We start from the raw sequence: 18764 nt of genomic DNA on the forward strand, positions 1-18764 counted from the left end.
ACTTCTAGGGCCGAATGCATTATTGATAAAAATGTCAAAGAATGCAAAAAACGGTTACATTTCCGAGCTTGTTTTGAATGTTACCTGTTCTATTGGGCTTTAACAAACCCATCAAATATTTTGTTGGTTGCTATTAGTTTATCTGTTATTTATATTCCTGCAACTCATTCACATGGAGTCGTGGTATTTAAAAATGTAAAGTAAGAAAAAAAATAATGCACTGAACAAAATACTGCATATAACTTTTTTTATATAAGTTTGCAGGACGGTCATAAAGTCTACTATACGGCATTTCAGGGTCATCCATTACTTACGGGACACCCTGTATGTTAAAAATAACGTTGTATAGTTTGAAAGAAGCTAATTAGCTTATATGCATTGTTAAAGTGAAGATCTGCCGTTATTAATGCTTTATTGGCTCTATTGTATCAAATGTTTAGACATTAGCAGTTGCATGCAATTGATAATTTCAAGAATTCCATTTTTAAGGTCCTTAATCGATTCTGAATTATTTCTACAGAAGCCACACTGATAATTTCCCTTCCGTCCCTGTCTATTTTTTTAAACTTTAAAAGAATATTAAGAACAATATTTTGTGTGAGGTGAACAAATTTGATTTCAAGATCTATTTAATGTGATAGTTTTCACACTCCAAATTTAATTTAAATAAAACAAAAGAATTCAACTTTTTTGAACAGAGATCTCTAATCTTTATTTTAACTTGCTGCTTACTTTTACTGTATTGCCTTTTGTGTTCAACGAAATTCAATTTAAATATGTACTTTTTATTCGTTAAGTTAATGAGAGTAAATTCAGCATAAATTCAAGTGTTTACTTTTAAGTTAAATTTATACAAATATTTAGTACTACTTATGATTCATTTTCAAGTACTTTAAATAAAAAATACATAATTCATTTATTCAAAAATTATAAATTGGAATGGCATTAACATTCTGCCCACTTTGAAGTATCTGAAGGATATCTTCAATCATCAATTGGGATGGGTGCTAATCGATGAACTGCTCTGCGAATGGTTCCTTTTTTTGTTTGCACATCAACGACTCGAACCTTTCCATCTGAAGATTCAACCAAATTAGTTACTGTTCCAATGAGCCAGTTTTGAGGATACGAATTATCATCCCCAACTAGAACGAGTGTGTTGACTTTGATGTTTTCTGACGAATTTTGCCATTTGACTCGTTTTTGTAAATCGGCTAGGTACTCTTTCGACCACCGATTCCAAAAATGCTGCTTTATCAACGATAGTCGCCGCCACCGCTTCAACGCAGGCATTTTGTAATCAGTGACCACTGGTTCAAAAACTGCATTCATTGGTCCACCGATCAAGAAATGCCCAGGTGTAAGCACTTGCTCGTCGCTCGGGTCACTGGACATAGCATACATGGGCCTGGAGTTTAGTATAGCTTCTATATCTGCGATAATAGTAGATAGTTCCTCAAAAGTCAGAAAGGCATCGCCAACTGTACGAAGAAGATGATTTTTGGCAGACTTCACGGCCGCCTCCCATAGACCGCCAAAGTGTGGTGTTCGAGGTGGGATGTGATGAAACTTGATATGCTCTGTAGCACACCAATCACTTATCTTCTTTTCCAACTGCTGGTCCAGGAAACTTTGCCTGAATTCCTCTAGCTGATTACGAGCCCCAACAAAATTCGTCCCATTGTCGCAGTACAAATCTTGGCACAACCCTCGTCTTGCTACGAACCTCTTCAGCGCTGCAACGAAACCTTCGCTAGATAAGTCGGAGACAACCTCCAAGTGCACAGCTTTTACAACAAAGCAAACGAAGACGGCGACATATGATTTGGTGGTTCTATGACCCCGCAACTTATAAGTGGTTTGAAATGGACCACAAAAATCGACACCAGTCTTCAAAAACGGTCTTGCAGGTTGCACTCTGTCAATAGGTAGATTGCCCATGATTTGTCCCAACATCTTAGGTTTGTATTTAAAGCACTGCCAGCAACTGTCCACGACTTTCTTTGCAAGTCTGCGTGCGTCTAATACCCAGAACCTCTGCCGCACAATACCAACTAAAGCTTGGGGACCTGCATGATAATTTTTATTATGTAATGATTTAAAAAGGTTTTTTATAAATAGGTTTGATTTAGGGAGAAGGATAGGACATTTAACAGTATAAGGAATGTCCGCATTCAGCAGACGCCCACCTACTCTGAGGAGTTTGAATGAGTCACCATCAAGGAAGGGATTGAGGTTTTTAATGGCACTCGTAGGGCTAATCATAATTCCTTTCTCTAGTTTCTGAATTTCCTCTTGGAAATGTTTTTGTTGAACGTTCCATAAAATTCTTTCCAAAGCATGATTAAGTTCGTCCGCGTCCAAAGGCTTATTAAATCTCAGTTCTTCGTCCTCAAACTCAGTTCCTGATTTCTTCCTTTGAATTTTCTTGCGGATTATAATGATCCAACGCAATATAAGAGTAAATACTCTACAAGTTTTGTCGATGCTTTTAAAACGTACGTAGTTTCCTTCAAAATCCGTGTCAATAATTTTTGAAAGCAATGTCACATGACATTTCCGCATTCCAGGAGTATCTTTTGCTAGCATGGAAAAATCTTTTTGTACGGGCCACATATCCTGTGGTAGTTTAAGATACTTCGGACCAGGAAACCATATACTTTCCATCAACTCACTTCCATAAGCTCCTCTAGATACAATATCTGCAGGATTTTGCTTAGTACTCACATATTTCCACTTACCCTGTGGCAAACTAGTTTGAATCTTTGAAATCCTATTGGCTATGAACACTTCCCAACAAGACGGATGCGCTGAAAGCCAGCATAAAACGATTTCTGAATCAGTCCAGAGGTGTATATCTTCAACTAGGTGGGAAAAGTTTGGAAGTATCTTGGAAACCACCGAAGACAGCATTTCCGCTGCACATAATTCTAACCTTGGTAAGCTTTGGGTTTTGATTGGAGCGACTCTTGATTTTGCTGTAATTAAACTGCACGATATCACACCCTTTTCATCAACTGTGCGCAAATACACACAACAGCCATAAGCCCGCAACGATGCATCCGAAAATCCATGAAGTTGAACGTTTTGTGGATGTAAGGCTAGCACATATCTCGGAATTTTGATTGATTGTAACTCCTTCAAACGATTTCGAAAATCTTCCCACTCAGTGAATATTCTAGATTGGACAGATTCATCCCAATCCGTCTTTTTAACCCAAAGACCTTGCAATAAAATTTTACCCTTAACAACGACTGGGTTAATAAGTCCTAATGGGTCAAATAGGGTAGATAGTTCAGATAGAATTATCCTTTTGGTGATTTTTGATTTTGAACTAAATTCTGGAACTATATACTGCAACTCATCTGATGATGGATTCCACTTGATTCCTAACGTTTTAATAATATCAGAATCATTTATTCTGAGCGGTTTTTCTCTGTCCATCTCTGGGACAACTTCCAACAATGTTCTTTCATTTGTCCACCATTTTCGAAGTTCGAAACCTGCACCATGCAAAAGAGTTCTAACTTCTTCATAGATGCTAAATATCTCCTCTGGCGAATCTCCACCACTGATCAAATCGTCCATGTAAAAATCTTCATTCAAAACTTTGGACCCCATTGGAAACTTCAAGGTCCCTTCTTCTGACAATGTTTTAAGACAGCGTGTAGCCAAATAAGGAGCGGAAGTGGTTCCATAAGTAACAGTATTTAATTGGTATATCTTCATCGATTCTGTACCCTTAGTTCTCCAGAGAATGCATTGGTGTATGCGATCTTTTTGATCCATAATTATCTGGCGATACATTTTTGAAATATCAGCTGTTAAAGCAAATTTATAACAGCGAAAACGTAAGATTATTGAATAAAGGTCGTCCTGCATTATAGGTCCTTTCATCAAGATATCATTTAGGGATTTACCTGATGAAGTCTTAGCACTACAATCGAAAACAACTCTTAATTTCGTGGTAGAAGAATCTGGCCTAAGTACGTACTGATGAGGGCAAAAGTACTTCATATTTTTTGCCTCATCAAAACTTATTTCTGACATATGTCCAAGACTCTCATACTCCTTTAAGAATTCCTCGTATTGAATACGTATACTATTATTTTTATCCAGCCTCCTCTCTAACGACAAAAACCTTCTTTTAGCCATTTCGAAGGATTGTCCTAAGGATTCAGGGTCTTCCTTAAAGGGAAAGCTTACGACAAATCTGCCTTCACTATTCTTTTTAGTTGTTTTTAAAAAGTGTTCTTCACATTTTATCTCTTCAGGCTTTAACAATTTTGAAGCAGTGGGGTAGTTTTCGATTTCCCAAAACTTTTCAACAAATTCATTGAGATTTTCATCTTTTGACTGCCGTTCACTTCCTAGCAAGCAAACTGTGGAAGTTTTGGCGTTTGACAATTCATGAGAACCCGAAACGACCCAACCAAAAAGAGTTTTTTGAAGTGTAATCTTCTCTTCCAATTTGATCTGCCCAATAGCTAGCAACTCAAAGAAATGATCTGCACCTATAAGCAAATCTATCTTAGCTGCCTCATTGAAGTTAGGATCCGCTAGCACAATATTTTTAGGTATTTTCCAACAATCTACCGTAAATGATTGACTAGGCTGAAGATGAGTAATATTTTTGATTACCAGCAAGTCTAACTGAGTCTCAAACTCTGAAATCCTAGATTTACAAGTTGCGTTTGTAGTATATCGAACGTTTGTCACCTCATTTCCTATTCCGCTTATCAATATCTCTGACTTTGATTTTGGCAATCTTAATCTTTGTGACATACTTTCAGTTATAAAGTTCAGTTGAGAAGCCGAATCTAACAATGTACGAACAGGTTGATATCTACCAAAACTATCTTTTATTAAAACCACAGCCGTGGCTAATATAGTTTGATTGGAGGATCTCCCCAATAAGGAAGCTGAATGAGATGCTCCTTGGCCTGCATTTTCAACACCCTTGTTGACTGTAAACCTATGAAGCAGTTTGTGATGTGGTAACGAACATATAGTGCATTTTGGCTTAGTACAATGTCTTACAGAATGCTCTTTCCCCAAACAGTTGACGCATAGGATTCGTTTTTTAACTTCCAGGAACCTCCTTCCCACTGGCAAGCTGAGAAAATCTGGACATGAGTCCACAAAATGTTCCAAAGACTGACAATATTCACAATTAATACGCTCCGCTGCTAAACTTGTACCTTGAAACTTTCTAAATTGTTTCTTTCCACCTTTTTGTGGACTAGAATGGTCAGATTTTGTATTGAATTTAGCAGCACTAGTTGGTTTTTGTAGCCTGGTTTCCTTTGCTTCTAAGCTTTTGCAACGGCGGTCCAAAACCTTACTAAATTCTTCCCACGTTGGGAGCTTTTCATAATCTATTGCATCCTGCCATTTAGTTTGAGTTTCTTCATCAACTCGATCCAAAGCTAACGAAATCAATATAGAAGTTGCTATATCTTTGTGACTTCCAATAGAAAGCATTGCAGTTAAATGCGTATTAAAACTATCTTCTAAATGGCGCAAAGATGAAGCAGATACTTTGGACATTTTTGGAAACTCTAACAAACTGTTGATATGCTCTTGAAAAATAAGAGTTTTATTATCAAAACGAGTTTTCAATCTATCAAGTGCTTTTTGATAATTTGTTCCAACGACGTTAAAATCTCTAACAGCATCCAAAGCCGATCCTGAGAGACTTCTAAGTAAGTAGTTAAACTTTTGTAAACTATCGAGGCTGTCATCTTTATGAACAAGATTCATAAATAAACCTATGAAATTGGGATAGTCAGAAAATTTTCCAGAAAATGTAGGCAGTTTGATAGGTTCTAGCTTTGAACGGGGGCGAGTCGGTTCAGGAAAATACGTTGCATTTAAATGCTCAGCAGCAGTGGTATTTCCTCTGAGTTCAGATAAAATTGACATTATGTTTGTTTTTGCGCTAACATAGATGTCTTCTACTTCTTCTCGAAAGGCTTCATTAGCCGCTTCGTCATCAGGATTATTAAACCGTTCAATGGATGTTTGAACATTTAAAATCTGCTTAAAATACGATTCCAATATTCCTAATCGACATTCTAACTCAGGTTCTGACAACGTACGTCCCTTCTGCACAATAATGTTTTTTGTTCGACTCAGGTTTCCTTTCGACGATGACCGCAACGCTTTCAAATCTGATAAAGTTTTTCCTAAACTATTTTCACTTTGCGATGATTCCTCTTTGCCCTTCGAATTATTAGTATCTGTCATCGTTACTACTTTTTATAAACTTGGCTTTTTCGATTGAAGAAAATCCAACTATCAACAAATCTGCACTACCTTACAGGAAATCCAGAAAAACAACGAAATATTCTGACCACCTCAACAACAATGTTTATTTGTAGATTTGTCTGCAACAAATTTTCTCCTCACCCTTAGCAGCAACAGCAACTTCAAACACAGCCAATTTAAATTCAAATCGATGCAAAGATAATCTATTCCAATATGATACAACCACCTCTCAACAAATATTGTATCCTTTTTATAAACCTCAGAGCAACAACAACAACGATTTAGGAAGGCAATTTACTAGCAGCAAAAATAATTTATCTATTTGTTTACCTTAATGTCAATCAACCTAAACATTTCTAGCAACAATGTAGTTTAAATGTAGCAGCAAGTTCTTTTAAAATGTACGGCCACAATTTTGTTTCCGCAACAACGGATAAAATTGGCAACAAAATTTAATCACCAACACCGGATAAAATCAACAACAAATTTGTATGTATCAGCAACATAAGAATTATATAATAATAATCAAGCTTACGTGTATCCACTCAATTATGTTGTAAACTATCCTCGATACATTCCACACACGGGCAAAACTCGATCAAAGCTTCTTTTTCATGAATTGAGTCCAATTGAATTTTTGAGTTAAAGATGATTCGTATAGATGTGTATAAAGCTTTTATTTTCATGCGATGACGACCTTTTCAAATGTTGGAAGTCATGTCATCCAAGAAACTAATGATAAAAAAGCTATTATATGTATACGCTGACAACGACTTTTTTTTGTTGGATTCAATGCTCTGCAATTGAGTTAAAAATTAAATTAAGTAAGAGATTACCATGTTCGTTTCGATGTTAGCTCTGTAGGGCAAATTCTCGTTCTGTGTTCTTCCTCAGAATTAAATTTTTTTTTATGAGAATTTGATGGTTTTTTAGTATAAGTTTTAGTTTTATTTTAACTATAGTTTAGGTTGATAACTTTTTATTTTTTATGATGGGAATACAAGATATTCCCGGGTTTCGGCACCAATATTTAATGTGATGGTTTTCACACTCCAAATTTAATTTAAATAAAACAAAAGAATTCAACTTTTTTGAACAGAGATCTCTAATCTTTATTTTAACTTGCTGCTTACTTTTACTGTATTGCCTTTTGTGTTCAACGAAATTCAATTTAAATATGTACTTTTTATTCGTTAAGTTAATGAGAGTAAATTCAGCATAAATTCAAGTGTTTACTTTTAAGTTAAATTTATACAAATATTTAGTACTACTTATGATTCATTTTCAAGTACTTTAAATAAAAAATACATAATTCATTTATTCAAAAATTATAAATTGGAATGGCATTAACAAGATCCTTCTTTGTTCCTTGGGTCGAAAATCATGTCTTATCAGTTTTTTGCTGTTTTGTAAAGTTGTTCGTTGATTTTTTGTAAGAAATTAACCAAAAATTAGCTACAATATTTTGTATATGAGAAAATAAGTTTGATTTCAATATCTGGTTTTGTTTCCAACATTTTTAGTCCTCACCAAATTTTTACCAATTTTAGCAGCATTTTTTTTTCTTATTAATTTTAATTAATTGAAATTTTTCAAAGAACATTATGTTACGTTAAAACCAAAATTTTGCTTATAATGAAATGATTTTTAAGTCAAACACTTCTTTTTTCTCGAAATATTCTATCCAAACAATTTCTGTAGATAAGTACTCATTATTATAAAAAAAAAACATGGTTAAAAAAATATTTTGTGTGATATAAAATTAGTTTGAAGAGTAGAAAATCAATATTTACCAATTTTTATTAATTTTTTTAGGTTTTAAATTTTACTAGATTTCAAAAACGTTATCCTTTGATGCATACAATTTATTTTAATTTTTGTCTGAAAAATTGTCAAGATGACAAATAGTTTTGTTCAGTTTTTTTTTATTTATAAAATAAGTCTTCAATGTCAAAATGTTCAATTCAAGAAATATGACATAACAATTTGACATATGTGACTTCCTTGAGGAAGTTAAAAGCTCTAAGTTGATATTTCACATGATCTCGGTGATTAATCGCAAAACTTTTCTAACAAATCTGCGAACTGGAAATTCGCAAAATTTTCATCATTTTTGTGGTAATTAGTAACGAGTTCAATGCGTTGGTTACAAAGTTTTTACTTGTTACATGACAAAAGATGACATCTGCCAAAACAACTGTTTATTCAAAATAAAACTTTTGAAAAGATTTCTCTTCAAAGCGTTACCAAATGGTCCCAAAATCATGAATATAATCTCCCCTCAAACTTTTTGAAATTTTTGTTTAAAAAAAATATGGTCACCCTAGATATAAATAACCGATTACATTAACCATTCACTCACTTTTCACACATTCATAATAAATGTAGAGTATTCCAGCAGACACAAAGGACCTCAAATAATACCATGTTCAGTCTTCAGTGTTTTCAAAGTGTTCATCCACTGATGAGGCGATTCGATTCGATATTTAATTCAACTCAGAAATCACTTTAATTGATGTTGTTTTGATTGGATTTGCATAATTTATAGGAGAGGATTCTCGTTTTCATTTTTTGTATTTGTTGCAATATTGAGATTGATTAGTTGATGTGCTGTGCCGTCGTCGTGTCGTCCTCATCGGGTTACGGCGGAGAAGGAGGTAGTTCAGAGATCTGAGTAAAGAGATTCCACTTGTAGATGACGCTTTTGTGTCTAGTGTGGCATCAGCATTAAATTGGCATATTGTATGAATGTGAACGTGGTATTGATGTTTTCTATGGAACTTACAATTTGAGGTTATACGAATACGAGTCGAGTATAAAATTCATAGTCGGGGACTTTGATGGAATTGTGAGTGTTTGGTTGAGTTTAATCAATTATTCAATTTCCCCATAACGGCACTTTAGTTTATCTCGAAAACAAAACAAAAAAAAAACATAAAAAGAAGTTTACTATTTTTTTTAAAAAGCATTTTAATTATTCAAATAAATATTTGCACAAAGTTTTTTTCATGAACTTTTACTCCTTTTCCTTTGATGATGTCGATTTTACTATTTTTGTTTGTTTTTGTAAATAGAGGGGCGCAGGTGCTCCTGTGGGCATAATTTTGCTTTTGTTTACTTATGCAAATGTTTTTTTTTTCTTTTATTTAAAACGAAATATTTGTTAACAGCTTAGCGATTAAAAATGCAGAAGACAATGGACCAACAAAACGAGATCCAGCGAGTTCGGATCTACTTTTAGATGGCGAACAGTGAGTATATTCTTTTATTTTTGTTTAATAAAAAATTAAAGTCAATTATTGTGGATTCAGTAATACAGGAAAATGTTTTCTTTTTTTTTTAATTTAAATTTTAGACCAACGCTGGAGGAAATACGAGGCTGGGGCAAAAGTTTCGATAAATTAATGAAGAGCCCAGGTGAGTTTTGAAGCAAGAAGAGAATTTTATAAAATATTTATAAAGTCAGTTAAGAAACAAAAATATACTATGTTTGTAGTATTTTGAAACTGAAAATAGATTTACAAATGTCCTTGAGAACTTGGTATTTTTAGAATATAATGAAGATTAGAATAGAAACGAACAAATTTACTAACTTCATAGACCCCAGGTTTGGTAAAGGTTGGAATTGTCCTTAGAATGATATACATTTTGGAATTATATAAAATTAAAGAAAGGTTGCGGTTCAGTTCAACCCACATAACTTCAGATTTTAGTGTCCTTAAAATCTTAAAATACTTAATATTTTTGATAGGAATCTAAACTGTCATTCAAAGAAATCTGGCTCATGAAACCAATTTTTAATTTTTCTTCTTTTATTGTTATAAATAAATAATGTAAAATGAGGCTGGGATGCGGCCCACACTGATAACTTTCCATCCCGTCTCTCGATTTGTCTTACTCAAAAGTTTGTAGGTTTTCGTGTGGGGTTAAAAAAGTTGTCAGTTGAATTATACTTAAACATTTTAAAATTACCAAAAATATTTTTCAAATCAAGAAATAGTTAAGTTTGAAAATTTAGTTTTGTTAAACAGATTTTTAGTCGAAAACAAAATTTTGACAACTTTTGTTAAATTTTCTCTTAAGTTTTTAATAACTTCCCATATGTCAAATTGAAAATTATGACATATTTTTAGAAAGATGTCTGTGCGTAAGTGTGTACGTACATTCGTACGTTTGCGACTTTTTTTGCGTTGTCCATAGCTCAAGAACCAGAAGAGATATCGACTTCAAATCAATTTTTTTATACAGATAAAAAGGCAGAAAAATTCAGAAAATCGCGCCCGAAAAAATTGTGTAAGCGGTTTTTTAATAAAGCAGTTTAAAAAAACGTGAACATTTTGGTTAAACCTAAATATCTTACGAACCGAAAACGCTAGAGACTTAAACAATATTTTTTATAATATGTTGTAATCTAAATACCAAACAAGTATAGTTAAAAAAAAAAATTAACAGTTTTTTTACCAATCCAAAAAACTGTCACCTCTAAAATTTTACGAATACAAAATAATTTTATCTCCAAAACAATTTTGTGCCAGGAAAAATAACGTTTTTCATATCTGGTAAGATTTTGAGAAAAAATTAATTGACAGTTTTTTATAAAAAATAAAAACTAAAAAAACATTACTCAAAGTTTGTAAAAATTGATTTTCTGCTCCAATATCTTTTCAAAACTTTGAGATATTCGCTTTAAACTACTTTTATCTTTTAAAATAGTGCTGTCAACACTCAGTAAAATTTTGAGGAAAATTAATTTTTTTACAAAAAATAAACACCTAACAAAAAAATACACTAAAACTTGGTAAAAATTTACTAACGACTCAAATAAATAATAAATAAATTGGGTGGCGCAATGGTCCGTTGTGAACCAGGGCCTAGTGACTTACAACTCGCAACCATTCCTGTGTGCGAGTAATGTTTTCAGGAATGGAAGGGACCTACAATTTTAAGGCCGAATCCAAACGGCTAATTTGAAAGCACTTTTTCATGACAAGAATTAATCTTGAAAATTAATTTTTAACTTCCCATAGGAAGTTATTGTAATGGGTCCGATTTGTCAAATTGAAAATATTGACATTTCTCGACGTTTCAAGGTCCCTAGAGTCGAAATAAAAGATTTTTAGAAAGATGTCTGTGCGTGCGTGTGTACGTACGTTTGTACGTCCGTACGTCCGTACGTCCGTACGTTCGCGACGTTTTTTTCGTCGTCCATAGCTCAAGAACCAGAAGAGATATCGACTTCAAATAAATTTTGTTATACAGATAATAAGGCAGAAAGATGCAGAAAGGGCTCTCAAGAATATTGCGTGGGTGGTTTTTTTACTATAGCAGTTTGAAAAAAGGTGAAAATTTTGGTTAACCCTAAATATCTTACGAACCAAAAACGCTAGAGACTTGAATTAAATTTTATATAATATATTGTAACATGATACCAAACAGGTATATTTTTTAAAAAAAATCAATATAACGTTTTTTTTTAAAAATCACTAAAACTGAAAAAAAAAATTTGTCACCTCCAAAATTTTACGACTGAAATATAATTTCATCTCTAAAACAATTTTGTGCAACGAAGAATAATGTTTTTGACATCTGATAAAATTTTGAGAAAAATCTAATTGACAGTTTTTTTATAAAAAATAAAAATCTAAAAAAAAACATTACTCAAAGTTGGTAAAAATTGAATATCGATTCAAATATTTTTTCAAAAACTTGAAATTTAGGCTTCAAACTTATTTTATCTTATAACAAATAATGTTTTCAACATTATGAAGAATGTTGAGAAAAATCGAATTGACAGTTTTTTACAAAAAATAAAAACCTAAAAAAAAATGTATAAAAGTTGGTACAAATTGATTTTCGACTCAAATATCTTTTCAAAACTTTGAGATATTGGCTTTAATTTACTTTTATCTTTCAAAACATCTTGTTGTCAACATTCAGTTAAAGTTTGAAAAAAATCGAATTGACAGTTTTTTTACAAAAAATAAAAACCTAAAAAAAAAATTTATAAAAGTGGGTAAAAATTGATTTTCGACTCAAATATCTTTTCAAAACTTTGAGATATTGGCTTTAATTTACTTTTATCTTTCAAAACATCTTGTTGTCAACATTCAGTTTAAGTTTGAAAAAAATCGAATTGACAGTTTTTTTAAAAAAAATAAAAACCTAAAAAAAAATGTATTAAAGTTGGTAAAAATTGATTTTCGACTCAAATATCTTTTAAAAAATTTTAAATATTGGCTTCAAAGTAATTTTATCTCATAAGAAATATTGTTTTCAACATTTGGTAAAATCTTTAAAAAATCGAATTGACAGTTTTTTTTACAAAAAATAAAACTCTAAAAAAAAAAACAATACTAAAACTTAGTAAAAATTTACTTTCGACTCAAATAGCTTTTCAAAACTTAAAAATATTGGCTTGAAACTTATTTTATTTCACAGAAAATATTGTTTTCTATATTCAGTAATTTTTATATAAAAATCCAACAGTCCGTTTTTTCATAAAAAATAAAATCTACAAAAAATAGTACGCAAATTTGGTAAAAATTGATGTTCGGTCCTTGATATCTCTTAAATTAATTTCATTCATCAAATTTTTAAAAATTTAAGAAAAGCTACAAATTGGTCAAAATATTTTAGACTAAAAATCTATTAAACAAATCTATATTTTGAAACTAAACTATTTCTTTATATGAAAAATATTGTTGGTAATTTAAAAGCTTTAAAGAATAATTCAACTAACAACTTTTTTAACCCAAGACGAAAACCTACAAACTTTTAAGTTTTTTAGTAAACAAATCGAGAGACGGAATGGGAAGTTATCGGGTCGCATCTCAACCTCTTTTTTTTTTGTAAGAAAAAACTGCCAAATCAATTTTTCTCCAAATTTTGCCGAATGTTGAAAAAAATATTTCTTATAAGGTAAAATAAGTTGGAAGCCATAATCTCAAGTTTTTGAAAAGATATTTGAGTCGAAATTCAATTTTTACAAACTTTGAGTAATGTTTTTTTTAGGTTTTTATTTTTAATAAAAAAAACTGTCAATTTGGTTTTTCTTAAAAATTTACCAGATGTTAAAAACCTTTTTTTTTCGTTGCACAAAATTGTTTTAGAGATGAAATCGTTTTTTATTCGTAAAATTTTCGAGGTGACAAATTTTATTTTCCGTTTTTTTTTTTATTTATAAAAAAAACGTTAATTGGATTTTGTTCTTTAATTAAACTGGTTTGGTATCACGCTACAATATATAATATACAATTTAATTCAAGTCTCTAGTAAATATTCTAGTAAAAATGGCCAATTGTTGCATTCTTAATTTTTTTAAATGGATGCTGAAAATTAAATATTAGCAATTTAAAATTGTATTGAAGGAACTCCAGTTGTTCTTTTTAAAAATTTTATATAACAAAGTTTTTATTTTGAGTACAAATGTTTTAAATACTATCAAAAACGTTTAATTTTAGTCAGTTTCTTTTTTACCTTAGAAAACAAAATCTTAAAAATATAATTCTGTAAAGTAGAATTGTTAAAGCAAAATTCTAAAAAAATATTAAAAACAACTTTGGAATGTTATCCCTGTTTTGAAATATGTTTTTTTTGGATACTCATTGGACTCAAACTAAGGTATAATTACTCAGCAACTTATACTGAGAGAAGTAACTTTTAAGTCAAAATCCAAAGGTTCAAAAATTCTTGTTGAAATTGAAATTTTGAATTTAATTTAAAATGTTGCCGTTTGAACCTCGAACCTTTTTCAAAAGAATTGTCCGTTATTCATAAGTTAAGAACCAACAAAGACTTTGGCTTTGAACAAAATTTTTTTTACAGTCAATAACATACAAATGTACAAAAAGCACTTTACTAAGATCCGTTCAGTGGTTTTTCTTTGATAGAAATTAAAAAAAAAAATGGTTTTCTTCAAATATCTCACTAAATAATATTATTCTTCACATTCTGATATTATGCAACATTTAACTAACGATTATTTTATGAATCAAAATGATTATTTTATGAATCAAAAAAGCTTAAAAAAAATGTCAGCTAGAATATTCAATGAAAAATTAATGACGCAAGATTCAGAATATTTTTTTGCTACGAATGCTTATGCTAAGAATGACGTTTTTGATTTTTTGTATTCAAATTCAAAATCAACTTTATATTCTTAAATTGTTTTTTAACTCAAATATCTTGAGAACAAAGACAAAAACACTTTAAACTTTAGTTACCTCATACAAATTTGTTTTGTTTAGTTTCTTAAAACATTTAATTGACAGTGATTTTTACATAAATTACATTCCTGCTAAAGATTGTACTCCAAATATTGATTGTACAATTTTCAAAGTGTCTTAACGGACAATTGCGCTTATTGCAAAAAAACATAATTGTTAATGTGCACCAATATTAAGTCTTTAACGTGGGTCAAATCTTTCTTTTTTTATGGTTTTTGAACAAAACTTTCAATTTTCAAATTTGTTTGTCAAAAATGTAAATTTTCCTAATGTGAATTTTTTGTTTAAAAAAAATAGTTAAGAGATTTTTTAAATATTTACGTCATCGTATTCTTAAAATATTTGAGACCAACCGAAATTTTTAAATTCACAGATTGTTTCTTAATCGGCAAAAAATGCCAAAAAAACGATTAGAACAACTGAGTTTCAAGAAATTACAAGACAGGTTGCTCAAGTGTTCTATAAAGTTGCCAAAAATTCTTGTTTTTTTAAGAGCTCTTGAAAAACTAAAATCAGCTAGTTCTGCAAACAACATTAAAACAAAAAACTAATGAATTTTAATAAAACAGAAATTATTTAAGAAATTACTATCATTTTTATTATGATAATATTGGTAAGGTGCAATTATGTAACAAAAAACAAAATATCAGCCCAATTGCAGTCGCTACCTCCACGGCACATCTCCTTCCGATGGTCTTAATTTTTGGTGACGAAGAGGGAAAATAGAGGTTCTATGCCAAATTATCTAATCTTTTAGCTATTCAATTATTGACGTACACTTTTTCTTTCAAATAAAGAAATCAAACGGTTTCAAATAATATGATCTTGGCGACCAACTCACATCGCCACACGTGAAAAAACATGGCTATTGAATCTGACCCATTTTTTCGTTAGCTGTGTGGCAAGTAGTACCGTCCTGTTGAACCCACATGTCATCCGAATCCCTATGTTCCAACTTCCAATTCAAGCCATACAAAGTTCGTCATAATCATCTCGATAGCGAACACTATTCACTGTAACTACCTGACCGTCCACATTTTGGAAATAATACGGCACGGTCATGCTGCCAGTCAAAAACGGCACCAAACAGTCGATCTTTGTGAGTGCGTTAGTTTTTCGTCAATGAATCTTCGATTATCATTCGTCCAAATGCATCAATTCTGCTTATTGACGAATCCGATGATGTAAAAGTGTGCCTCATCACTGAAGATTATGTTTTATAAAATTGATCATCCATTGTTGATATTTCTTGAAACAACCGTTCTGACCATCGATGAAGCTTGATTTGGTCAAGAGGCTTCAGTTTTTCAGTCATTTGCACCTCCCAAGCGTGCAAATGCTCATCTTTATACATAATGTTCATCATAATAGATGGCTTTCTTAAATATTTCCACGTTTTCCCGATTGGTACGCACATTCCGACGGTTATATTGACCGCAAATATCATGAAGCACGCCGCACTACAGCGCTAATTGGATCTCAGGCTAGGTTGCCTTGAGATCGGCATTTCTACGTTCGCCAATTTTTATAAGACTGCTCGATTGAGTATTTTTTCATGCTTTAAATTGAGTCAATCTGAAATTAAGAAATGTCAAATGAAATGTAGAAGAAAAAGTTAACGTGTAGGTATAATTCCCATTCAACATCGGCTTTAAAATGTTACCAACATTTATTATAGTTTTTTTAAAGAGAAAATAAAAATAAAGAAGCTCAAACTGATTAAAAATATTAAATTCTAGTCGATTTCGATGTTTCTAGACGGACGCAGAATTTTGAAAAACTAAATTCTGAAATTGAAATATGATTCGAACTCGCAAATGTTACTCCCATATTTCTCACTTATTTCAACTCTTCAGATAAGCATGACGACTTTAAAGTATTGATCTTTTTTTGTAAAATTTTTCAAAGCACTCAAAATAGTGTAAAAAGTATTTTGTATCGCTTCTAAACTTTTTAAACTTGATAGATTTATTATAGATAGTTTATAAACTTAGGAACCAAAAATAATTTTAAATTTGTGGACACTCCTTTGTGTTTCAAGTTTTTAGTCCTTTCCTCAATTTTAAAAATCCAGCAATTTTTGGCAAAGTTTCTTCAAATTACCATTATTTTAGTTTGAAAATTAAATCTTTAAAAAGCATTTGCATGTCCCATAATAATTCTCCTGTCATAGGTACAAGATAACATACTTGTACATAGGTGTAGGTATATTGAACTTAATAAAAACAAAATCTGAATTTCCTTGAATAATAAAAAAAATAATAAATCAATACCTAAGACGTCTGTTTGTCTTTCTCCACTTCAGAAAAAAAAACTGAAAAAATTGTTCGAGGTCAAGTGCGTCGTGTCGGCGACGGCAATGCTGACGCTCACACGTTATGCTTTTGTTAGTTTTTCTATAAAAATAGTACCTATACAAAAAGAAAAAAGAAAACTTCTATAAGGTAATAACTCACGCAGTATGAAAAATATAACATACCTTTGAAATAATTTTAGTTCTTGTTAACTAGAAAAGTTTGTCGGGTTGTTTGTTTTTATGTTTTACCTTAAATAATCCTTAAATGTACTAAAACTTATGTACATATTCAGGAAAACTGTATGACATATTACGTCATTAAGGAAACTCATATAGGCAGAGGTTATTTTAACAAAATTATATATTTTTCTGTTTGTTTATAAGAAAAGATCATAAACTATGCTTTCACTTCATTTATGAGCATTTGCTTTGTTTTTACATTACAGGCGGTCGCAAAGTATTTCGTGACTTCCTTCGCTGCGAATATAGCGAAGAAAATATCCTTTTTTGGTTAGCCTGCGAAGAACTGAAAAAAGAAAGCAGTCCGGAAATGGTAGAGACCAAAGCACGGTTAATTTATGAAGACTACATTTCGATATTGTCACCGAAGGAAGTATCATTGGATTCGCGAGTGAGAGAAATCGTAAATCGTAATATGGTTGAACCGACAACGCAAACGTTCGACGAAGCTCAAATACAGATTTATACTTTAATGCATCGTGATTCCTATCCAAGGTATTACTTCTAACTAATATATAAAGAAACTGAAAAACAATGCAACCTGATTGAATTCACTCAAATGATTGCATTCAAAAAGTCATAAAAGGTTGCATTCAAAAAAGATTGCATTCTTTTACAATTCTTTCGAGTTGCTTGCAAGAAAGAAAAAAGTATCCGACTAATTTGTTGTTATTTTTCTTCTAGGTTTATAAACTCGCAGCTATTTAAATCACTTGCACAACTTCCTGAAGGTGTGTCAGCGTCCGGATCTATGGAAGAGAGCCCGATGTAGGAAAAACCAAGCCCCGGAGACAAAGACAGTTCGAAATAATAATAATCATTAACAAAAAAAAACACAAACACACAAATAAACCAAAAACCAAACCAAAAAACCAACAAAAATCTCTCTAAGTAGGAACTAAACAAAAAAAAACAACTAAGCTTACATTAATTAAAATCCTAAAACAAAAAATTAAATTAAAATTTAAAATTAAAAAAAAAAACAAAATACTACAATTTTAAAAACTGCTCCTTATCATTTTTAAAAACAAAAATAAGAAAAAATTGGCTTAAAATTAAAGAAAAACAAAAAACATCCATAAACGGTTATCATTTCCTTAACATTTAAAGAAAAAGCAATACAAATTTGTGAAAAAAGAAAACATTAAAACAAAATATTAACTAAAATTAAAATTAAACAAAATAAAAATTAAAACAAAAAACAATGCATTTCTAATTAATTTATAAAATTTAAAATACAAAAATAAAATAAATAAAAAACAAAACAAAAATCGAATAGAATTATAGCTTAGATGTTTTTTATTTTAATTTTAATTTTAATATTTTAGTTTTTAGTTTTTCTATAATTTTTGAAAATAAAAATTACATGCAATCAAGATGTAAAAAATCACCCTTCAAACGCACCAAAATAGTTAACGAAGTATTTTATTTTGTTTTCATTGTTTATAAACTACATGTATTTTTATTTTATTTTAAATTAATTTAAAATTTTTCTAGTCATCTTAAAGTTTGCTAAAAACCAAATCACACAAAATCTACGCATAAAATAACATAAATTATGAACAAATAAAATTAAAAAAAAAACTAAAATAAATTAAATTTAATTTCTTATTCTCTATATAATGTGATTGAACGGTCATATTGACCCCATGTATGCATATTGATTTTTTGTCAAATAATTTATTTTTTAAAAAACATATATATATCTGTATAAACATAAAATTAAAAATAAA

The 18764-nt window shown here is 30.8% G+C and overlaps 1 protein-coding gene across 1 annotated transcript in view; it reads left to right on the top strand.

Moving 5' to 3' along the window:
* LOC129950003 (regulator of G-protein signaling 17) overlaps nucleotides 1-18019 on the top strand; it is a 131256-nt gene extending 113237 nt beyond the window's left edge. Inside the window, exons 6-9 of the mRNA XM_056061761.1 lie at nucleotides 9441-9521; nucleotides 9626-9687; nucleotides 17238-17526; nucleotides 17716-18019. Coding sequence (XP_055917736.1) covers nucleotides 9441-9521; nucleotides 9626-9687; nucleotides 17238-17526; nucleotides 17716-17803 — 520 coding nt within the window. The 3' untranslated portion in view covers nucleotides 17804-18019. The remainder of the gene's footprint in view (nucleotides 1-9440; nucleotides 9522-9625; nucleotides 9688-17237; nucleotides 17527-17715) is intronic.
* Nucleotides 18020-18764: the final 745 nt, after the last annotated feature.

Source organism: Eupeodes corollae, chromosome 3 (assembly GCF_945859685.1).
Source record: "Eupeodes corollae chromosome 3, idEupCoro1.1, whole genome shotgun sequence".
In the NCBI taxonomy this organism is placed as follows: domain Eukaryota; kingdom Metazoa; phylum Arthropoda; class Insecta; order Diptera; family Syrphidae; genus Eupeodes; species Eupeodes corollae.